The sequence below is a fragment of the Canis aureus genome, chromosome 16, assembly GCF_053574225.1.
Source record: "Canis aureus isolate CA01 chromosome 16, VMU_Caureus_v.1.0, whole genome shotgun sequence".
In the NCBI taxonomy this organism is placed as follows: Eukaryota; Metazoa; Chordata; class Mammalia; order Carnivora; family Canidae; genus Canis; species Canis aureus.
Window position 1 is genome coordinate 25781713 of NC_135626.1, and position 24801 is coordinate 25806513.

Genomic DNA, 24801 nt, shown 5'->3' on the forward strand with positions numbered 1-24801 from the left:
GCTTGACATAGGTTGTCACTAATCCTCTCAATAACCCTTTAAGGTAGGTATTATTATACCCATTTTACAGATAAATATGGGAGATATTAAGCAACTTGCCCAAGTTACTACTGTACATCAAAGCCAAGACTTAACTTCAAAGCTCTATCTTTCCACTCTGTTTATAGTAAGCTCAGAATGCCCCCAAAACTCTCAAATCCCTGTGGTATTTCACACTAACAGTACCAGAAATTCCCAGGACATTAATGAAGTGATCAGAGTTGAATGTGTAGAGGCATTAGCCTATTTGAAAACAGTAGATTTCCACAGTTTTACAAGAAAACCCAAAGAAGCCCAAGTACGTTAGACAAATTGGAATTGAAAAGCTAAAGTAAAAAAAATATTCATTTTAAGGTCATCTGTGTATACTGACACGAAGTCTATGGAAAATGAGGGAGCCAGCGTCATGTTTCTGAAATATGCAATTTTACAATGGGAACGTGTTATAAAATGCCCTGCCACTGTTGTTTGCCTTGGGATTTAGGGTGAGAGACATGAAGGCTGACAACTCTCTTCCTGTTGTAGGTCAGAGCTTCAAGGAACTCTGTAATCTTCCCACCAGCTTTACTCTCTCCTGGAACTCACGGGTAAAATTAGATGCTGGCTGGACTTCAGTAGTTGAGTTTGAAAGCTTTCAGAGGCCAAGGCAGACAACTGCAGCAGACTGCTTTCTCACAGTGCCACTTCGAGAGACACTTTGTGCAGACTAGCGTAGTTTGGTAAACTGACCAGGTCTGACAATTCTGCCATATAACACCATTAATAACAGTGCCCGTAGGAACGCGAGAAAATGATCTCTGGGTGGTTAATCTCCTTGGAAACAGGACAAGGCTTTATCTTCCTTTTACCAAGATGCTGCATTTGCCTCTGGATGTTGCTCTGCTGCATTGTGTACTGTTAAGTTAAACAGCAACAACAAACCTCTCTTTGAGGATTTAGACACTCTCAAGTTAGGGTTCTTTTGTTACACATTCCAACTGACTCTAGGAGGCAAACGTGGTGAAAAGGGTGTGGGAAGACATCACTTAGAGAATGAGAGCTCTCCCAAACCAGCATCGAACACATTTATCTAATTTGACACATTTTGCCTGGAAGTCATAGAAAGAGACTGTGGTGCCCCCGTCAGAATATAAAGAGCCAGAGACTAAAACCAGACTAAAAAGAGCCAACCCATTAGGGAAGTACCTCCCTGGGGAGCGGGTGGGCAGGGAAAGGAGGTTACATGGCAGTTATTAAACACTGAATTAAGAATATGTTCAGAGAGGCTGCTACCCAGGAAAAATCCTCCTTCCCGTACTTAACAGGGCAGGGGACAGTTAAGGAAAAGGAGTTCTGCTTATTCTCTGCTGCAGGATGCTACCCCCTGACCCTTTATAAGTCAGCCTTGCTTGATTACTTCTTTTAATTCAAGACTCAGAACAGCTTGTAAAGTTTGTTTTTTTTTTTTTTATCATTCCTTTCCAGATTGTGTGGGCCACACTGTAGCATGCGCTTTCCTTTTGTCCACATCTGTTTTCCAACCTCATTACTCTTCTGTTATTACATTCATTAAAAAAAAAAAGAGAGAGAGAGAGAGAGAGAGGGAAAAAGAGCTGTTTATTTCTTTTCAGCATGTTTTTTTCCCAGTTTCAAAAGCTAAAGTGGTAAATCATGTGATGTTTGATATGACCATCTCCACAAATTCTAGTTGTGTGAATGGATGATTGCTTATCTAAGAATTGGTTGAACCTTCTTGTTTAAATTAGCTCCACCTAAGCCGGAGCTCATAACTCACATAATGCTCTTTCAGTGTAGACCACAATTGTCAAGACTTGCCATTTCTTTTTTTTTTTTTTTTTTTAAGACTTGCCATTTCTATATTAGAATGTAATAGCATACTCTCTAGGGCACATAGTAGTGATGTGACTTTTTTGGCTAGTGTGACTCCTGAATATTCTATTCAGTTTGAATAGAATTCAAATTCTATTCAACCTGAATAGAATTATTTAAGGGCAAATGGAAGCTGGGAGCCATAGCTTTAGGATTTAGAGTGGTTTTACTTAAAAGCTAAGAAAAATGAAACAAGGATGCCTATTAACACTACTTATATTCAACATTGTGTGGAAGTATTAGCCAATGGAATGAAGTAAGAGCAAGAGATAGGAGACACAAAAATTGGAAAGAAAGAGACATAGTTGACCTTATTTGCAGATGATATGATGTGCTGTATAGAAAATCCAGGAGAAGGGCACCTGGGTGGCTCAGTCAGTTAAACATTCAGCTCTTTGTTTGGGCTCAGGTCATGATCTCAGGGTTGTGAGATCAAGCCCCACGTTGGGCTCCTTGCAAAGTCTGCTTGTCCCTCTCCCTCTGCTTCTCCCCCTGCACTATCTCTCTTGTAAATAAATCAAATCTAGAAGGAGGGAGGGAGGGAGGGAGGGAGGGAGGGAAGGAAGGAAGGAAGGAAGGAAGGAAGGAAGGAAGGAAGGAAGGAAGGAAAGAAAGAAAGAAAGAAAGAAAGAAAGAAAGAAAGAAAGAAAGAAAGAAAGAAAGAAAGAAAGAAAAGAAAGAAAGAGAAAGAAAGAAGAAAGAAGAAAGAAAGAAGAAAAAGAAAAGAAAGAAGAAAAGAGAAAAGAAAGACAGAAAGAATAAATCCAGGAGAGTCAATGAATGAATGAATAAAAGAATCCAGCAAGGTTACTGAATAGAGAAATTGATGACATTCTTACATACCAGCAATAACCAATTGAAGAAAAGTCCTATTTGCAATAGCAATCAAAAGCACAAAGAGGGCAGGAATGATCCTTAGAAAAAACATGCAAAACATTTACAGAAAATTTTAAAAAGTAAATTGAAGGGATGAAAGAAAACATAAATGGATATAACATACTCATGGATGAGAAGACTCAATATAGTAAAGTTGTCAATTATCCTCAAATGAATTGAGAAATGAAATCCTAATCAAAATCATTGTAGGTTTGGAATCAATCACAGGTGTGGCAGGAAACCAGTGGCGCACACAGAAGCTTTTACTGAAGAGTTCATGAAGGGCTAATTTGCAAATATTTAGACACAGCTTAGGGAAACCAAGAAACCAACAGGGGAGAAGGCGCAGTACCCCAAGCTATCAGAAGATAGAAGCCTCAAGCACCCCTGGGTCTGAAGCAGTAAGGGGTAGAGCAATTGTCAGCACCCAGAGAGTGCTGTAGCTGAGGCTTTTGGAGAAGCCCACCTAACAGGCCTTCCATAAAGAAATCGCCACTGCTGACCTGGGCCTTGCAACAGGAAAGCCAAGTGGGGCAGGACCTTTTTTCTTCTTGCTCTTCTTTCTCCTGCCATTGACTCTCATTGGCTGCATCTAGGATGAAGGGACCCAGTTGACACTGTTCATCTGGAGGACAGTCTTATGGGGACAGAGCGAGATGGAGAAGAGTGGTGCATCTGAAGGAGCAATCAGAGAGTAGCCAGCATGGGATTTTTCATAAACATTTTCAAGGTGACTGTGAACTTCACATGGAAGACCAGAAGTCAAAAATAGCAAAGAACAGTTTTGGAGAACAGACCAATTATGATTTTCATTGGAATCTCATATCAATCAAAACATATTTAAAACTGTGATAACTGAGATGGAATGGTATTGTTAGAGGTAGACAAACAGTAGAATGAAAACACTATGTGAAAACTTGAAATATGATAGATTGCATCACAAATCAGTGCTGTTGAGTGGACTAGTCAATAAATTGTGCTAGGACAAATGGTTATGTGTACAGGAGAAAATTAGGAAAAATTCATATTAGGATAGCAAAAATTAAAAACTTTGACCACAAGTGCTGGCAAGGATGTGGAATCTTAGACACTGATGGTGGAATATAAATTGATGGACTCATTTAGGAAGATAATCTGCAATGCCTAGTGTAGTTAGAAAGATCCTAGAGCCAGACTGCTTCCCATCTGTAAAATAGAGATAAAAACAGAATCCTCATAAAGTTATTGTGAAATTAAATGAGTTAATATAAAAAGCACTTAGAACAATGACACAAGCACTATTTAAGTGTCACTTATTATCAGTATTATTATTTCTAAGATCTTGCAGTTCTACTGCTAGGTTAAATAATACAGAGAAAGTTCTGGCTTGTATAAAAGAAGACTCACGTAATAATGTTCATTGCAGATAAGCAAAAGCATGGATTTTTTTTAAAAAATCATGATATGTTTATTATATAGAGTATAAGTGAGTATAAACTAAAGCTACCTGTAGTAACATAGATAAATCCTTAAAACATTGAAGGAAAAAAAGAGATTGCAGAAGAATGAGAATAAGGCAATACTGGGAGGGAGATTGGGGGCGGGGAATGGAGTGTGGTACACAGAGATTTCAGCTGTATCTGTAATACAACCTTTTAAAAAATCTGAACCAAAAGGAGAGAGAGCTAAGCAGTAAGTTATGGGCAGGTTTTAACAATATGAAAGAGATACTAGATGTATGATGGAGAGAAACTACCTTGGAGAGGGAAGAGTATATAATCTTCCTGGGCAGACAGCTTCTAAGTTCCATTTTTTAAAAAATTTGATTTGTAACTTTATATAAGTCACTTAACGTCAGCTACCTCACTGGGATATTTTGAGGCTTAAATGAGACCTACATGTAGCATATAGATTGTATATAGCATAGTATACTATATATATTTTTTACATTGAATATAGCATAGCATATTATACATAGCATAGCATAGTTCCTGATGCAGAAGAGGCCCTCAATAATGGTTCCATTCTTTTCCCTCTTGTACAAGGTAGAAAAAGTCTAATCAAGATTTTCCTTGGAAAATATTCTAGACTAAATTTCTGCTTCTGTGGGCCTGGTTTCCACAATCTAGCCTTGACTTCAATTCATGTTGACCTTAAGTAAGCATTGCCAATCCGTGCCCAAACTTAGTGAAACAAACTTATTTGATAAAGAAATGAACTTCAGGATCTCACTGCATAAAATCATCATTCTTTTTTCTGTTCGTCAAATGCGATATTTCCCAGTGTCTGGGTGTGCAGTGCTGTCTTGGACTTTGTAAAGAACAGCTAATGACCACAGTCCTTGCCTTTATCCTAAAAAAAATCTTTGACCATACTGTTTTTGTAATAAGCACTTGTGAACTTACACCTTCTCTTGCTAGCCGAGCTGGGGAGTAGTTTTGTTCTCCTCTGCCCCATAAAAGATAAATGTCTTTATCTTGTGAAAACCCAGTGTTGCTTTTCGTGGATACTGAACTATTTCCCTTCTTCATTTCTAATGAGTTGCTGTTTGATTATTGTTTTTTGTAAAGATATGAAATCCATATGAAAGCCCATGTTGTCCGGGTCAGTTTCTACATGGGGGAAACTTGTCCTCACTGTCATTAAAATTTTATCTATTCTAGGCCAACCCCTTTGATCATTAACAAGCAATTTGATGTTTCTCATATGAACATTTCTGTAACAATGAAGATAGCAAATTCAGGATTATCGCTGAGGAATGACCTCTTTTTTATTCTCACATTTGGGGAGTTAGAGATGACATTCAGTGTTAAGGAGAAAAGCTTTGCCATGGTAAAGGAGACAGATGGCTTTAGAAAGAGAGAGAATGAGCATGGACAAAGAAAATGACCTAGTGTGGATTTTTAAAGGAAATCTTCTTTCTCACATGCTTCTCACAGGGAAACTCGCTGTGAGCAATGCCATTTAAGGAAAGGTTTGGGAAAAAAGAATTAGTTTCCAAAGGAAAGTGTGAGAAGCACCTTAAGCTTGAATGATTTAACACTAAACTAAAGACCGGGTATCTGAGAAGCTGTATCTAAGGATGGAGAGCTGATACAGGAGGCCTAGGAAAATTCTCCTGTCTAGCGTCCCCAGGGTTTACCAAGATGACCTTGCATGGAGATACTGTTTTCTGAAACTGACATATTTAGGAAATCTCTGAAAAGATCTAATTGCTACAATAAGTGTGACTCATAGCCTTTTGCACCTTCCGTTGTTGTGGAGTCCATCCATGTCGTGTTAGAAATTTTCTAGTAGTCTAAGCCTATTTAGTCTGTTTTCTCCCACTTTGTAAACACCCTTTTTCCATAGTTGCAAATGTCTCCATCATTATTTGTTTCGATTTGTAAATTGCAGAAAGGCTAGAATAAACAGTGTCTTCACACACGCACATCGTTTGTTGCCAGAGATTAACTATCTCTGGCCAGAGATACTAAATGGAGACAGTCATTATTTTCTTTATAAAGCCAGAATTCCGAAAGCAAGGTTCCTTTTTTCTTGTCCTCTCTCTACTAAGATAAGAAAGTTAGTTTTTAAATTGCCCCAGTGGTTGGTAACTTAGAAGGTAATTAGTAGTGATGGCAAGGCTTTTATTTCTTCGGAAATTTCACAGAAGATTGACCGATTTCTCAGTAGTACTCAGGGCCCTTACCCAAAGCTACAATGGTAGGGACCATATCTGAACTGTAAATTTCCAATGCTTTTCTGTGGATGGTGGGCAAGTGAGTGAATAAATGAATGAATGCTGCATTGCCCAATGGCAAGAAGCATAGGATACAGAAGAAGAAGAAGAAGAAGAAGAAGAAGAAGAAGAAGAAGAAGAAGAAGAAGAAGAAGCAGCAGCAGCGTGGGATGCCCACAGGCTTACAGTCTGATTCTGAACTTTAGGAGAGAGATGGCAAGGAGGTGAAACATGGAATTTTCCAGAGCATAGTCAGGAAGGGCTATATAAGAAAGGACTGTTTGACCTGAAACATGACCATAGGGTAAAAGATTCTGCTCTCCTTTTTTTTTCTACTCTGTGTCCACAGACCTGTCCTATATAGATCTGTGTATGCTCAGAGTACACTGAAAACCCAACACCCCCACCCACCTCCAAAAAACTAGGTCATGTATCTCTTGAATATTTAATATCATGTCCTACATTTTGTGCCTGGAGAGAAACTGTTACTCACTTGTAGATGTCACTCAAGCTACAGATCTTCTGTCATTCACTCATTCACTGAAGATTTGGCATCCCTAGTCATATTTGATTTGGGGGACTGTTTGTACCTTTACTTATTCCACACCTATCTGTTTTGCATTCATTCATTCATTCAGTACTTTTTTTAACTAAGGATTCTCTTGACTCATGAAAATGAATAAGACATAGGCTCTATCTTCAAAGTATATTCTTATTCCAGTTGGGAAGACAGAATTATATCGCCTATCTCTCCCTCCTTCTCCTTTTGTATCGCCACCACCAACTGCCCTCCTCACCACTACATTTTTTAGTCTTCTTTTGCTTTCCCTTTACCAGAGTCATATTACTGTTTTTGTAGTAAAAAAAAAAAAAACACATAACATAAAATTTGCCATCTTAATCATTAAGTGTCCAGTACAGTTGTATTGACCTTATGCATATTGTTACACAACCGATCTCTAGAAATTTTCGTCATAGAAGCAGAACCACTGGTATAGAATAAGGGATCTGTTATAGGGACTAGACCTATATCTAACCTTGTATGGGTGTGGTAGCCATTCAAGGAGTCTGTTGCCTTTGAGTGTCATGGTGGGACTGAATGGAGATCAGGGCTGATGTTGGGAAGAAAGATCAAGGTGAAGTGACAGAAGGAAAGGAAAGGATAAATTTGAACCCGTGAGGCAAACTGGATCCCAGATCTGTTTCTCAGGGCTATTAGCCACAATGAAATAGGTGATCCACAGCAGGCGCTGACATTCTTCATTACAGAGCTGCACATGCACTTGGCCCAGGACACAAAGAATCTGAAGGAGGCGATCTGGTGAGAGCTGGGGCGATATGCAGGCCTGGTAGGTTGGCTGGCACATGAGCAGCGGTATACACAAGATGCCACAGTGCCATGTGCCCAACATTTAACCTTCAGAGTGTAATGACGGCTGCCACATGTCCATCTTTTGAATCTCACATAAATCTATCATATAGACGATCCTAACCCCTAGTCATAGAGGATAAGAAATTCTGGGGAATGTCATTCCTACTTATATGAGTTGATTCAGTATGAAGCTACCACAATCCTTAATTATTTATATTTTAGAAGATTTTTATTTATTTATTCACGACACACGCACGCGCGCACACACACACACATACACAGGCAGAGGGAGAAGCAGGCTCCATGCAAGGAGCCCGACGTGGAACTCAATCCCGGGTCTCCAGGATCAGGCCCTGGGCCGAAGGTGGCGCTGAACCTCTGAGCCACCCAGGCTGCCCAACCCAAATTATTTTTTAAGAGCCTTAGGAACAAATTCTTATTCAGCAAGGATGCAGGATATAAGAATGATATACAGGGCACCTGGGTGGCTGGCTCAGTTAAGCATTTGACTCTTGATTTCAGCTCAGGTCATGATATCAGAGATGTGAGATCGAGTCCCATGTCAGGCTCTGTGCTCAGCCCAGTCTGCTAGCTCTCTGCTTCTCTCTCTCTCTGCTCCTCCCCTCAATGTTCACCCACATGCACTCTCTTTCTAAAATAAATAAAAAGATTAAAACATTTAGGAATAAAAATTTTAAAAGGAAGCTTCTTTTTAAAACAGGAAAATGCAAACTGTTAAAAGAAATTACAGAAGACTTAATTAAGTAAATGTGAAGACATGTTATGAATTGAAAGACAATATTGTTAAGATGACAGTATTCCCCAAATTGATTTACATAGTCAATGAAATCCCTGTAAAAATCCCAGCTAACTTCTTTGCAGAAATTGACAAGCAGGTCCTAAAATCCACATATAAGTGCAATGGATATAAGAATGGATATAAGAATAGCCAAAACAGTCTTGAAAAAGAAGAACAAACATAGGCTTCAACTTTTCAATTTCAAAATTTACTAAGTTATAGCAATCAAGATGGTGTTTTACAAACATAAGGATAGACATATAGATAATGGAATAGAATTGAGACTCCAGAAGTAAACCCTCACATTTATGGTCAACTGATGTCAACAGAGATGCCAAAGCAATTCTTGGGGGAAAGAATAATCTTTTCAAGAAGTGGTGATGGGGCAATATACAGCCACGTGTAGAAGAATGAAGTTGGGCCTGTACTTCACACCATATTTAATCAAAGACTTATATAGGAGCTAAAGCTGTAAAACTCTTAGAAGAAAACATAGGTATAAATCTTTGTGACCCTGGATTAGGCAAGGGTTTCTTAGATATGACACCAACAGTACAAACACAATAAAAAAAGGATAAACTGAGCATCATCAAAATTAAAAACTGTTGTGCTTCAAAGAACAATATCACAAACGTGAAAAGATAACCCACAGAATGGGAGAAAATTTTGCAAATCATATATTCGATAAAGGATTTGTATCTAGACTATATAAATGACTATCACAACTCAATAATAAAATGGCAGATAACCCAATTTAAAAATGGGCAAAGGATCCAAATAGACAGTTCTCCAAAAAAAAATATGCAAATGACCAATAATCAGGTGAAAAGGAATCAGAAAGATATAACTCAAAAAACAATGAGATACCATTTTGTGCCCACAAGGATGACTGTAATAAAAAAGATATTAAGTGTTGATAAGGATGTAGAGAAATCAGAACCTTTATATACTACCTTTGGAAATGTAAAATGGTACAGCTCCTTTGGCAAAATGTCTGGCACTTTTTCAAATGGTTAAACATAGAGTTACCACATGATCCAGCAATGCCACACCTGGGTATATACCCAAGAGAAATGAAAAAATGTCCACACAAAAACTTGTACATCAATGTTCATTGCAGCATTATTCACAGTAGCCTAAAGATGGAAACAACCCAAGTGTTTATCAACAAATTGATGGACAAAATATAGTATGTCCATACAATGGGATATTATTCAGCCATAAAAAGGAATGAAGTTCTGATACATGCTATAACAGATGAACTTGAAAACATTTGTGACTGGGATCCCTGGGCGGCTCAGCGGTTTAGCGCCTGCCTTTGGCCCAGGGCATGATCCTGCGGTTCTGGGATCGAGTCCCACATTGGGCCCCCTGAGGGGAACCTGCTTCCCCCTGTGCCTGTGTCTCTGCCTCTCTCTCTCTCCCTGTGTCTCTCATGAATAAATAAATGAAATCTTAAAAAAAGAAAGAAAGAAAGAAAACATTTGTGACTAAAATAAACCAGTAACAAAGGACCATAGACTGTGCGGTTCCATTTATATGAAATGTCCAGAATAGGCAAATCTAGAGAGAAAGTAGATTAGTGGTTGCCTAGTGCTGGGTGGGTGGGAGGGGCGGTGGGGATGGGAAGTTTGAGAGGTGATGGCTGAGAGGTACAGGTTTTTTCTTTTTAGAGTAATTAAAATGTTCCAAAATAAGTTGTGGTAATGAATATGCTAAAAGTCATTGAATTGTATCATTTAAATGGGTGAAATGTATAGTAGATGAATCATATCTCAGTAAAGCTGTTGTTTCAAGGGATGGGGGGCAACCTAGGACTGATACACTTAATAGAATAGAAGCTCTTGCTTGTTTCTCCTTTTTTCCTTAGTCAATAATTCCCTTTGTGGGCAGGTATGTGAGCAGGCAGGGAGCTATATCCCATCCTTTATCATTTGGGTTCTTCTTAAATGGCAGCTTCTGCCTAGCTTGTTGCAGTGAAGATATTCACTAGGCATTGCTTATATTTTGCAGACTTTTCCCTGGGGCCTTGCAGAGGGTATTTTTGGGTCCAATATTGTGGTCCATTGTCTGTTCACTTGTCCCCGTCACTGTTATTGGGATAAGCCTAAGATATTAAGATAAGCTCTTAATCCCTTGGAGGACACAGAGTTGTTCAATCTATCCTAGTATAGACCAGAAACCAGATTTAAAATAGTGGGCCAAGCCGTTGAGCCTTTATGGTGAGGTGACACCAATCCCTGTGCTTGAGTGAAAAAAACCAGGCAGATAACCACAAGCCACATTGGGCTTGGCTGTTCCAGGCTGGCCGGATGACTTTGATGGTGTAAGTTTTGCTAAGCCTCCTTTGGCTCACTCTTTCTCCCTCTCTCCTTCTCTCTCTGCATTAACTTTAGCTTGGCTTCAGAGCTCGGAGTACTCTTTTTAGTTAAATGTTCATCCCTGGGGTAATTTTCTCCCCACTGTCAGCAGAACTAAAAGAATCTTCTATTTCACTGAAGAATTGTAAGGGATCTCAGAATTCTTACAGTCGAAGCTCCCTACTTTACACGTGAGCACCCTGGATGCCGAGAGAAAGGCAGTTGTGGTTTGTTCAAGTCCGGGAGGCCGGCCACTGGATGGCCCCGAATCCAGGGAGTTGTATAGGCAGAATGAACACTTCATATCTTATAATCAGCCCAGCTTGGGCACTGAGGAATCACAACTTATTCTTGGAAGGGAATGAGAGGTAGTTGGTATGGCGGAAAGAATATCCAATTTGGAATTAGGGGATGTAGGTTTGAATCACGGCCCTGCCACCTACTGATCCTAGTATGGGATGAACACCTAAGTTGTATGAACTTCAGTGTACAGATTTACGTAACAGGAAGGAATAATAGTACCTCCGTTGGAAGATGTAAAGAATTGTTGCAATGATGGATATTAAAGCTTCTTGTGACTCGGAACAAAAGTTGTATTGGCATGAAAAGATTGGTACTGTTTGTATATGTGTGTTTGTACATGTGCCCAGCAGGAAGTGGCCCCTCCAAGTCCATTCTTTGGACAGGTTATTATTTACATGGGCAGCACCAGAGCCAGGGGTTCAGCCAGCCTTCCTCACACATGCCTGCTTATTTGGGCAGCAGACATGGAGCCATATGGAAATATCTAGACTTTAACAGATCAAAGGCTTTTTCCAGCAAGTCTCAACTCATTGGTCTACTTTATTCCTATGATATCTCAGCTTCTTGAAAAGGTAATACATGCCACGCAATTAAAAGAGAAAATCAGGCACAAAATGGTGTATCGTGAAAAGTCCCCCACACCTATCTCCTGGTCTATCCCTGGAGGTAATCACTATATCAGTTTCCTATGTGTCATTCCAAGGATATTCTGTGCACACGCAAACATCCTTTTTTCTTTCCTTCAAGAGGACACCCTGGGACACCTTGGTGACTCAGAAGTTGGGTGTCTGCTTTCGGCTCAGGGCATGATCCCGGGATCGAGTCCCACATTGGGCTCCTGTGAAGAGCCTGCTTCTCTTTCTGCCTGTGTCCCTGCCTCTCTCTCAGTCTGTGTTTCTCATGAATAAATAAATAAATCTTAAAAAAAAAAAAAGGACACCCTACAATGCATTCTCTTTTGTATTTTAATCATATATCTTGGATATTTTCCCTTTTTTGATATTTATGGAATGTCCTTGTTATTTTCAGAGACAACAGAGTGTTTCATTGCAATGATTTACCATAATTTACTTAGAATCCCTATTTTTGGAAGTATAGATGGTTTTTAATCTTTTGTTATTATAAATAATGCTGAAACAAACATCCTTTTATATCTTTGAATATTTGGGCAATGTTCAATTAGAAACTATACAATTAGTTCCTAGAAGTAAAATTCCCAAGTTAAAGAATATATTCATTTGTAATTGTATTAGCAAATGCCAAATTTTCCATCCTAGTTGCTCTACTAACTTATACTCCCACCGACAACATATGAACGTGCTTATTTCTCTATACTTTTCCAATACGGCATGTTATCAGATTTCTAAAATCTTGTCTATCGGATTCAATGTGATATTTCACTGTGATTTTAATTTGCATTTCTCTTAGACTGGCCGTGAACATCTTTTGTCATATTTAAATTCCTTTTTATTTTCTGTTCATAGCCTCTGCTCATGTTTCTATGGTTATTGGGTTATTAGTCTTTTTGATATTGATTTAGAGAAGCTTACTCCATACTAAGTACCATTTTATTTTTCATATGTATTATAAATATCTTCCCCAGCTTGTCAATAATCTTTAAACATGTTTGCGATACTTTTTTCACCATAAAATAGGTTAAATTTTTATGTGTTTAAATTTACGGGCAACTTTTAGTGGTTTCTGGGGCTTGCATCATACTTAGAATAATTTTCCCCTTCTCTACTGATTAAAATGTTTTCCTATATTTTCATGGTAAATATTTTTTCTTCCAAGTTTTTAAATTCCAGTTTTGTTAACACACAATGTAATATCGGTTTATGTGTAGGATATCTTTACTTCCTTTTCTGTGTTACTTTCTTCAGAGGTTGCACACATAAAAGATGCTAGAGAACTTTTTTCCTGATCAACTTTTTCAATCTAGACTGTTTCATGTAGAGGAAGAAACAATTTGGATTCAGAAGACCTCATTGACTAACTGTACCATATATATACCAGTCATTTACTGTGTATCTGCCTTTTGGATTTTTGTGAATATCTAATAAGATCAAATGAAATATATATGAGAAAGAACTTTTTCAATTGTAAAAAAATTGTCTGGGCTGGTGTCTCAGTGAACACATTCATACATGCTTTTGTTGGGGGCATAGCTCAGGGGTAGACCATTTGACTGCATACATGCTTTTGTTACTTTTCCTCCCTAATTGGTCTCAGGTTTGAAATAAAATTTGTCTCTAGGAAAAAGAAAACCTCATAAATGTGAAATTTCCTTTATTGCTTCTTTGGGAATATCTTACCAATGTGAAGTCTTTACTGAGCCTCTGAGTTGGCAGCTGAGAAAGGAGGGGGATAATGGGCCGTTAGTGAGAGGTTCTCCCCAAGTGTCCAGACTAGTAATTTCTAGGAGTTGAATGGTTGGGAATGCAGGCAGGGCATTTGGTTAATATGCAAGGACAGAGAACTCAGTTCATTCCGGTTGTGTTGAAAGAGTTCAAAGGCAGATTATTTTGGGAACTAAAGTTGGTTTACTTGTGAACAGATGTGACTTCCTATGTCAGCCGAGGATCCCTAGCTTGACCTGCAGAAGCTCCAGGACATGTTAAATGCCCAAGTTATAGAAAATTATGTTTGGATTGCTCCTTGTTAATAAAATGGAAAAGGTACATTGAATGAAAAAGAAGGAAGCCTGTTGACACAGAGTACTGTAGACCAAATCATTCTAGAAGTTTCTGTGCCTCAATTTGAGAAGAATTAAACACTGTTATTTTTTTTTGAATGCTATTATTTTTGTTTCCATCTTGGTTTAATGGGTTAGTCAAATTACATCATCCTTTTATCTACCTAAGCATTTTTTTCTTCAAAGATTTACTTGAGAGTGTGCATGTGCACACGTGTGCATGCACATGGTGGGGAGAGGGGCAGAAGGAGAGGGAGAGCAGACTCCTTGCTGAGCCCTGAGCCTGCCAAGGGGCTTGATCCCACGACCCTGAGATCATGACCTGAGCTGAAATCAAGAGTTGGATGCCCAACTGACTGAGCCACCCAGGTGCCCCAACCTAAGCATTTTTTATTGAGGTAAATTTTTCATATAGTGAAATGTACAGGTCTTAAATATGTAATTAAATGAACTCTAACATTTGGAGATAGATAGATAGATGTATATGTTTGTGATTTCCCCCCTTCAATATTAAAAATGAAGTAGCCCATGGTATTTTATATCTAAATAAATACTATGATGTTGTGATGTTTACTTCCCTCCATTTTGCTCCTTTAAGTGTTGAAAACAGTTGGGCAACCAGGACATTCAATGGTGCTGCTTCGTCCTTTCAGCAATTTCACCACCTAGTTTATTTTTTAATACAGATGGGACTGTTTGTGCTGGAAAAATACCAACGAATCGAATTCGTCTTGGTTTCATACAGCCTGTCCATAGGCCTGTGCTAAAGCACCCACTCCACACCAGACATTGCGTACTGTGCTTGTTTCCTTCTCCCTCTCTACCTCTACTTAGGGGGACACAAGTGACAGAGGGATGGGCAAGTGCTTTTAGAGAGGAACTATACCAAAGTGAAATTTTAAATAAATTTATTTTTGAGCCATTAGAACTTGAGAACCACTGTTTAAGTTAGAACTTGACCTCACTCACCTGGGCAGCTTGAATCCTAGCCTTGGGACTTGGATCTCAAGCCTGTTGCCCTCTGCTGCCTTGGTGTTCCTTGGAATTAGCAGTGCAACCACAGCTGCGTGTCCTTTCTCTGCTCCTTTTTTCTTTCTCTGGCTGAGCTGTGGAAGTGGCTGTGTAGGCTTCACTAAGCTGGCTCTTCCGCCTGCCCAGGCGTTCATCTGTACCTCACAGGGGTCATGTCCCTGTGAGGTACCCTCAGCTGAGCCATCAGGATCCGTGCTGAGAGAACCCCTCACCCTTCTGCTCACCTGCGAAGTCCGGGGACACAGGTCACAGCATGTTGATCAGCACCTAGCCCAGTACGGAGCACCTAGTCGTTGAATGGGTGGGTGAGTGACAATCTCAAGCAGTTGTTACCAAGGCCCTCTCCTGGCTCTCTGGTCTGTAGGCTCTGGAAGCCTTGTCCTGAATTCCTGTTCTCAATCTCAGCCTAAGCTGCTCCCTCTGGCTCCCTGCCTGGACCTCAGAGCCTCTTCTGCCCCCTCCGGGTTCAAACCAGCTACTTTGAGACGGCCCCCGCCTAAGTAGACCAGGGGCCGCATGAACCAGAGACAGGAAAAGTATCACCTGAGAGTCGAACCTGGGTCCTTTGCTTTCTCATCATCCTAGACTGCAGTGTATCTTGCTAAAATACAGGAATGGGGGCGGGGGGACAAATATGCCATTTAGTGCCTGGCAGAATAGGTACTAAGCAATGTGTCAGAGAACCCAGTGCTACTTGCTCCGTGCAGAGTAGCCCCCGGGTCTGAATACTGATCTTTGTTTTCTGCTGATTTCCAACAGGTGTCACTTACACTTTCTCAGCCCTCCAGTGGGGAGCTCTGTGTTGGCTTCAGTTTAGCCATAGGCTCTAGACTAGCCAGGAGGATTGACTCAGTGAAAATGTTTACTTCTCTAATTAAGCAGAATTAAGGTCTGGACTCAAAACTGGCTTGGGCTGTGCTAGGCATAATTGAGATGCATGGGCTTTGTGTAAATAATGTACCTCTAATTGGCTTTGATTAAGTGCAAATTAGGATCACACTTCACTCCAGTGTGATTTACATTCCTAAGCCGTTTTACTAACTGAAGTAGTGTGGGTGGCCGATAAGGCTTGTTTATCCAGGATGCCGAGAGAGCTAGGAGCTGGGGGTCTGCAGTTTTCCAGAGGTAAGGAGCCTGCAGCTAAGATCTCCAGTTCTGATTCTGACATCTTCCTTTCCATTTCTGGTCCCTACTTTGGGCATATCGGCTTAATCTGTTAAATTCTAGAGTTCCACCATTTTTGATTTTCAAGACTTGAGAAGCTTGTCTTAAAAAAAAAAAAAAAAAGTGAATAGTGGTGTTTGCCTTATGGAAACTCAGACCTAAAAACAACACCAGGCTTTGACTGTCCGAATATTGTGACACCTTTGTTACTCGTGGACCAGAAATGTTTCATTAAAGGAAAGACTCTTCTCCAAAGAGTCTCCAGTGTGTGAGTGTGAATCAACAGACTGCTACAAAGCAACTCAACTCTGTACACATCTTCCTCCAGGATTGCCTTATAGTATTCAAAGGGAAAGTCTATGCAGGTGGCCCTTGGTGAGCCTGGATGGGAAATGTGACACATTCCTTTCTCACAAATTCTTTCCATCTGCATTTGAAGGTCACCAGGATGAGACGAAGCAGCAGCAGTTGGTTTTGTATGGATGTCAGTTCCCACTCCTCAGCTGGTGAAATCTGGCATGTGGCAAAGCCTCTGGTTAGTGCTAGCCTGCAAAATGGGCCACCAGAGGAGGACTGTGACATGGTGTTTATGACCCTGTAGGCCATTGGCAACTTGACCTAGAAGGAATGTCTCCAGATTTTCTCGCATTAGCGTGCTGTGGCTTGGTGCAGGACCAAAAAATAACATGACAAAATAGGGATTTTCACACTAACAGAGAACGCTAACAGTGTGCCAGGATCTGTGGGAATGCTGTTAAGAGGTGTGATGTGTTAAATACTCTCTTCGCAGCCTGGTGAAAGAGTTGCCCAGAGCATCACAGAGGGACTCCTTGAGTGTGTCACCTTCAGAGAAGGTTAGACTGTAAATATGTTTGGTGTCTAAACTCTGCCCTGGGCCCTACTAGAGTGAGAAGGCAACATATTTAGACAAGTTACACTCTAGAAATCCTGGCAGAGTGAGTAAGACAGAGAAGGCTTTCTAGGCCCCGTAAACTACATTCATTCACTTACTCATCTAGTAAATGTTTGTGAGCCACCTATTGGGCCAGACATTGGAGATGTGACTAGGAATAAGCCATGGACTCTACCCCAAAAGAACCCTATCTAGTTGGGGAACAAATCTGTATAGAGCTAAATCACAACCAAATGTGGTATGTGCTGTGTCAGAAATAAGGAAGCAGATGGTGGCAGGCTGTCATGGGGAAAATTGTCTGCCATACTGCATTGGTTCAGAGCAGCTTGGAGTTGGCTTGAGGGCCATTTACTGTTCCAAAAAAGTGCACTTGTTACCCCCTTTCACTCGACTGGGAATTTCTGAAAATAAAGAACAGTAACAACCAACAACAACAAACAGTACAATAATTAAGACCATTTGTTCAGTATGCCCTGTGTACCAGCTACCATTCTAAGGGCTTTTGTTCATTTTCTCAATCAAATCTTTACAGCACCATATAGGTACACTTTTATTATTCTGGTTTTAAGAGGAGTAAACTGAAGCTTGGACACTAAGTAACTTACAAAAGATAGGAACCAGAACTCAAATCTCCAAAGCTCTGGGTCTGGTGCTGATTTTCCCACCAGCGGGCGGTGAGCTCTCAAGCAAGTTGCTTCCTGTCCCTGCCTCAGTTCTCTCCCTAGCCCCAGCATCAGATGAGGCACTCAGCCACCTTCCTGAATCACAGAGAACACTTGGAGTATGGCTAGGGAAAGAGTAGAGTCTTTTCTATTTGCCATTGCTACACTCAGTTGTAGAATTTTGTGACCTTGACTTGCCATCTGCCAGCCCTAAAGTAAGTAATATTGATCTTTGTCAGTCTTCTTGACCTGTGCACTTGATTCCAGAAGGCTTCTTAAAGTAGGGCTCTCTACCTTTCTTTGTCCTAAGTGGCCTAGATAGCAGGGGTTCCCGGGTATCAAGTACCAGGGATTTGTCCTAGGCCATCTATGATATAAATTGTCCTAGCTTTAGATCAGCATGTACTTTCTACTTAAGATACCCTGTCAGGCTAACAAGGCAAATGCAGTGCTCTGATCTTCTAATAGATGAGGTTCAGCCCAAGACCTTGACACAGGTAAGTTCTCCGTTACTCTTGATTGGTTAGGAGGAGTGCTTCCTTGTCTGAGTGGTAGGGACAAGGAACCAAGCCTGAGGCAACCATGAGCTATGGCCTTCCAGAGGGCCAGAACATTTCCCTGATGGGTTTTAATGCAGAGATGCTTAGAAATGAGCTACTCCCTCACCTGTCAGTCCTTTCGAGAGGAATTGCACCCAACCCTGGTGCTATACTGAGAACCATAAAATCCTCCTTAGACCCAGGAGGTGGCTGGCGTTTTGCAGGTACCTTGTGTTAAAGAGAGCCTTGGACCCAGAGATTTTGGTTCTAGGGGATAGGGATAGAGGCAAGGAAATATGCTCACAGTATTTCTCTATCAACCAATAAAATGTTTACAATTACTAGTGTCAGCTTCATGGCATCAGTCCTTCAGTCCCTCCCATTGCAGAAGAACCACACAGGCCCCACTGCCCTGTCTATGCACATTTCCTCTTGGGCAGGGCCCGGTGGAAGTATACCTTCCTCTTGCCCTGAAGTCTACTTGTGAGAACAACTCGTTTCAGACTCTTAATGTCGTCTGATCCTTCTAATCATATTCTGGAACTTTGGCTTTGACCTTGAGTTCTATTTCCAAGTACTAAGCATTACTTAGAAGAGAATGCAGCCACCATGACTCAGCTGGCTCACTCGGAGTCAGAGTCGAGGGGGTAGGGTAAGGGTGCCGACCCAGTAAGTTCTCATTCTCTCATGAAAGGGGGCTTCTTTTGTGACCATTTCCAAACATCTCTAAATGAGCCCAATTTGGTTTTTAGCTTTTTCCCCCTCTTTGCTTATAATTTCCCAGTATCAGATGTAGATGTTTACCTCCCTGTGCATTACTGCAATACGAAACCACTTTGTCCTCTGAAAGCAAATAAACGGGCTTTAATGGATGTGCTCTCAGCTAGCAGCTAAAGAGTTAAAAGTTTTAGCAGGCAGACTGGCCAGCAGGAGTTAGTGGTGTGGAGTAAGAGGGACGCCAGGCTGTCTCTAAACTTTTTGGCCCTCCCCAAGTACAGAGATGAAGGAAGAGCCTCTATAAATCACTGGAGATTAGAGATCCTGTTCTTGCCGACTCCACAGGGTTGCGCTGCTTAATGTCAAAGCCTCACGTATTACTTTAACAGCACTCCTTTTCTTTATTAAATCCACTTTGAAATAAAAAAAAAATGATGATCTTTCCAGTAAGGGGGAGAAGGCTAAAAGGATTTAGAAAGTATCTGCTATGTTACATTACAGAGACTAATAACTGTTTAGGGAGTAAGTAACATTTTTGCACCATCTTAAGCCATAAAAATGAAAAGATGTCTAAAGGTCTGTTTCTTAAAATCAATTTGAGCATTTGTTTTGCCCCGCGTCCTTGCCTTCAGGTCCTTCAAAGTGTGGTGCAGAAACTGGGAACAGGAGGCGTGGGTGCTAATGACCAAAAAGTCTAGGAACGCACTGTTAAGGAAATTGTTCAGAACTAGGGTTTTTACTGTGTATGAGTGAGAGAGAGAGAGAGAGAGAGTGTGTGTGTGTGTGTGTGTGAGGGAGGGAGGGAGTGTGGTGGTGGAAAGAGTTCTACTTTTATACTTAAAAAATGCAAACGTTGACTGTGTTCCATTGGAGGCCAAGACCAGGCTTATCTCCTTCATCTGACTTTAATGAAGACATATTTTAAGCAGCTGCACCCATGTCAAATGTCATATTTTGGCTCAAAACTTCCACCTTCTGAGTGGGAGGTTTCTCAAAACTCAAAAGTTGGTAGTAATTATAAACTAATTGGGGAGCTCGAGGCAAAAGTTGGATTGTCACAAAACCTGAGTTAAAAACTAATTTATATAGATGAAGTAAGTGGGGCCATGAATCGATAATCATTAAAGCCGGCGACGGGTAGATGGGGTTCATTATACCATCTTCTCTGCTTATATATTTCAAAATATTTTTGCAACAGAAAATAAATACATCAGTTAAATAAAATGCTTAGCACTCGATAGAAAAACACATATGTACACACACACATACACACACACAGACCAACGTAAGCCAAAAATGTTCAATCACCAATTACAACAGTTTTATTTGTACTTTCAGAGAGATCTTTAAGATAAAAGCTGCACAGAAAATTTGGGCACCCAAATTTGTGTACTACCTAACCATTCTTTCTGTGTGTGTGTGGTTTTTTTTTTTTTTCATTTATAGTCAAATGGCCATTGCTTACATAGGATTATTTCAAAAAGATAGGATTCCCTCATTAAAAGCCCAGCAAAAAACTTTCCAAATCTTGGGAACGAATGTGATCAAGGGACTTTTACAGTTTGCCTATTTTTGCCAAGCACCCACGAGCCAAGTTCATTTTGTTTTCAGGATTTCACTTATTTATTCAGCAGACATTTCCTGAACAACTACTACCTCTCAGGCATGTTGCTAGCTGCCAGTGATAAAAAGCCGAGTAACCTGGACTCTGGCTCTTGAGAAGCTTTACAATCTTAAATGAAAATGTAAAAACACAGATTAAATATAAACTGGGCATGTAACCTTAGAGACAGAGGCCACTTTTAAATGCTGCCGTACTTGATGTGGGAAAGGGAATCGTGCTTTTCTCTCTGTAGCTCCTGGGTCATGGCTAGCAGAAGGACTGAGAGTTGGGATGAGCAAGGAAGCCTCTTCGAGCCAGTTCCTAGATTGGTGTGGTGCTGTTTCCATCTGCATGTTGAAGTTTGGAAGAGGTTCACACCTTTAAAATATGGTTCAGATTTGCCAGGGAAAAAAATAGCTTGTGTTGCCGGGCTTCCCATCCCAAAGCTGACAAGTCACAGCTTTTGATTCTGACAAACAGCTTGAAGGTGTCATGTCTGCAGGCTCCTGACACAATGAATTGCGGTTCTTCATCCTTGGCAGTTTGTGCTTCATGTATGCTTTCGTGTGTTTAGGAAGGCTGCCCAGTTTTAAAGTAGCAGCTCTTAAAATAGCTGGAAATGGATGTGGAGTTCAGGTTTGGTGGATATGGGATGGCTGGGGGCTCGTGTGTATGTTTGTGTGCGCACATTTTCAAGGCTGTGTGCGTGCCTGTGCTGCTGTAAGCCGGTGCTGTAACAATTTACACAGGGGTCCATTGTGACCAGAAAAGAAAAGGCATGTAGGGTGAGATGGGAGAGGGAGGGAGGATTGCATCTAGTGATCCTGGAACAGTTGCTCAGACCAGCATTTAGTGTTTTATTAGGAGAGAACAACTCTATAAAAGGAACAAGAGGCTCAATCATTACAGAGTGGGGCGACAGGAGGCAGCTGCCAGCATGACTTTGAAAACCCTTTCAGATCCTAAAAAAGTTGCCACATATAACGTGCTGCAGCTGCTGGGATCATTTAGGAGAAATGCAGAACTTGGCACCCACTCACCTCGAGGGGATAGGATTCTAGGATCACCCCAGTGTTTTCTTTACATGAGTTCCAACCCCCTCACCCCCACCCCTCACTTTTCTTCTTTGTCACTGGACCTTCTCACAGCACTTCTTACGTTTCTCATTTTTTCAGGTGGGTTTTCAGAGAATTAAGAGAAAAAGATAGTACCCTAGTTTGATCGAAAACAAAGTGGGGTTGGGGAGTGGGCAGTCCTGTGTGCTTGGGAATTGAGTGGGTGAGGCCAGGGTGGGAGAATACAGAGGACCCCCTAATTGTGTCCCTAGTATTTGTACTTGACGAATGAGTTACCATAGCCTTGCAAACTATCACTTACATGATGTCATGTAAGTAACAAAGTATGTGGATTTCATTTTTTTTCAAGTCTGCCTGGAGATGTCTGTTTTTCATCAGTACATACAGAATATTTGCAAAGTTGAACCCTTGGTGATTAAACATCTCCAATTAAATCATATATAAACTTAAGCAATAACCTGTGATCATATATGCCAGGAAAAAAAAAACCATTTATGGGGAGTTAGTTTTGACAAATGGATTATTTGATATATGTATAAGATTTTTGATAAAGATTTCTCAAAGTATAAATGCCAATTACTGCTAAAACTTGGCAACCAGTAGGGCTTTCTATGAACTCATGTTTTGTGAGCAAGCTCAGAGACCACTAACAAAAAATATTACTGATGTAATCTTAAAAGAGATGTGGCCCCAACCTCACTGGGGAACAAATGGAGAGAAAATTAAAGGGTGGTGGGGTGTGGAGGTAGTCATAGGTTCATATTTAGAAGGGATATTAGAAAACTCTTTGGCTGGAAATCTCACTTAGAGTTTGAGAAAATCCCCCTGTCCCTCCTATCCTAGGGATTCCAATCATTTTCTCCTTATTTCTCACCTTCCTCACCCCAATTTAAAACGTTTACTGGGGGAGGGGAACCTGGGTGGCTCAGTAAGTAAAGAGGCTGCCTCTTGGTTTCTGCTCAGGTCAAGACCTCAGGGTCCTGGGATTGAGCCCTGCATTGGGCTCTGTGTTCAGCGGAGAGTCTGCTTGTGGATTCTCTCTGTCTCTGTCTCTGCCTCTGCCTCTGTCCCTTCCCCTGCTCATGCTTGCTCATGCTCTCTCTTTCTCTCTCTCAAATAAATAAATAAATCTTTAAAAGAAAATAAAACTCTTACTAGGGGAGATACCAGTCTCAGATTTGTTGAGATGGAAGAGGAAAAAAAAAACAACCCTCATTTTTAAGATGAGAAAAGTCGGGCCCAGAGAACCCCTAGAGAAGAAAACAGAATGAAGTTTTCTTGTTCGGTCACAATCTGAACCAGGCATTTCTAAGCCATCCCCCAGTTGCCAGGTGCCCAGGGTCAACAGTGGTCAAGCAGGAAAGAGAAAAGACCATGTCGCTGGTGAGATGATATGAAGACCTACCTACAGTCATGAGCTTGAATTCCATTATGTGCAGCAGGATTTAGAAGATCTACCGGAAGTTGCAACTCCTTTTGCCGCAAAGTAGGATGCTGTGTCTGTGGTCAACGTAGTTAAGTAATAGATTAGAGCCATTTCATTCTTGTATCTTCCAGTCACTAAAAGAAGTTGTTATTTAAAAAGGGAGAAGTGGGGACCCCTGGGTGGAGCTCAGTGGTTGTGCATCTGCCTTCAGCTCAACGTGTGATCCCAGGGTCCTAGGATCAAGTTCCACATTGGGCTCCCTGCAGGGAGCCTGCTTCTCCCTCTGCTTGTGTCTCTGCCTCTCTCTCTGTGTCTCTCATGAATAAATGGATAAAATCTATTTAAAAATAATAAGTAATAAAATAAAATAAAGGAAAAGTGTACTAGAAATGCCCAGCTACCGGGAGTTACTCATTCTGCTTTAAAGAGACCTGAGGGGGCAGCCCAGGTGGCTTGGCGGTTTGGCGCCACCTTCGGTCCAGGGCCTGATTCTAGAGACCCAGGATCAAGTCCCACGTCATGCTCCCTGCTTCTCTCTCTGTCTGTCTCTTTGTCTCTCATGAATAAATAAATAAAATCTTAAAAAAAAGAGAGAGAGACCTGAAATGTAATATTAACTTTTTTTCCTGGGCCCGCAGGTAGTTAGAAGTTCTATTACAGCCCCACACTTACAAGCCCTTTATCTCTCTATTCAAGACACGTGGAACTTCTCACCAGCCTCGGAAGAATCACCCATCTAAGTATCTTTAAACGTTTGATTAAGCCATCCAAGGGGCACACAGAGTTATGCTACCCACAGCATGGTATTTGGAATTCCTTTTGTTATTAAAAAATTCCACGCTGGTAGTATGAGTTCAGAAAGCCTGTGAAGGATGAGAAATAGATGGAATAGAATAGCTTTGGTCCAGTGCTATTTTAACGCTCTGCTTCAGGTGTCCGTGGGCAGACTTGGCTTCAAAAGGCCTTGCCTGTGGCATTTAACACTGTTGAATTTCAGACCTAGGGGTCTGATCCCATTGGGTACTCTTCTGTTCCACCTCGCATGTCCCTGTGTTGCTCAGAATTCTCAGGACAGTGTCGTCACTTAGTCACAAATGGGCAGTGCCATTGCTTCCTGCCAGGCTCTGTCCTGTCCCATTTACTGGGAGATAGCCTGCATTTAATGCCACTGGGCTTGGGGATAAAATCCATCTTTTCCAAACATCCTGACAGAATTTCTCTTGAGACTTCTGTGTCTACTTCCTACTGTTGAGATCTTTGCCCCTAAGATGCTTCTCTCTGCTCCTGTGGTGCTTTCAGTATGGCAGGTCAGTGAAGCATTTAGCCACTTCAGTCATTCAGAAAAACATTGACAACCCCCACCCACATGACCCAAACCTTTGATGACATCACCACTCAAAATTGTGGCTGACAGGAAAGTCTTGGTGTCACTCTACTGAGGAGACAAGCTGAGAAGCCCAGCTTCTAAATAGCCCCTGCCAGGTGATGAAGTCTTGATTGGGGAATGTGCTCCCCGCCCCCCAACCAGACTTATCTCTAAGCCTTTGGAGGGCACACTCCCTAATAAACTGCCTGAGATGGGCAATCCAGACAAGGAACTCCCTTTAAGTGAGTCACAATATCTGGAATGATCGTGCTGGATTACTAAGCAGCCTT

General features: G+C 41.0%; 2 protein-coding genes across 10 annotated transcripts in view; one reads left to right on the forward strand and one right to left on the reverse strand.

Annotated features, from left to right (window-relative positions):
* BCAS3 (BCAS3 microtubule associated cell migration factor) overlaps nucleotides 1-24801 on the forward strand; it is a 591271-nt gene that overhangs the window by 476124 nt on the left and 90346 nt on the right. The window lies entirely within an intron of this gene.
* Nucleotides 22871-24801, reverse strand: part of LOC144286196 (uncharacterized) — a 99756-nt gene continuing 97825 nt past the window's right edge. The window contains exon 5 of one of the 2 annotated variants that reach the window (XM_077852372.1): nucleotides 22871-23219. In XM_077852372.1, coding sequence (XP_077708498.1) covers nucleotides 23174-23219 — 46 coding nt within the window. In that variant the 3' untranslated portion in view covers nucleotides 22871-23173. The remainder of the gene's footprint in view (nucleotides 23220-24801) is intronic. The other variant, XM_077852371.1, reaches the window with a different exon arrangement.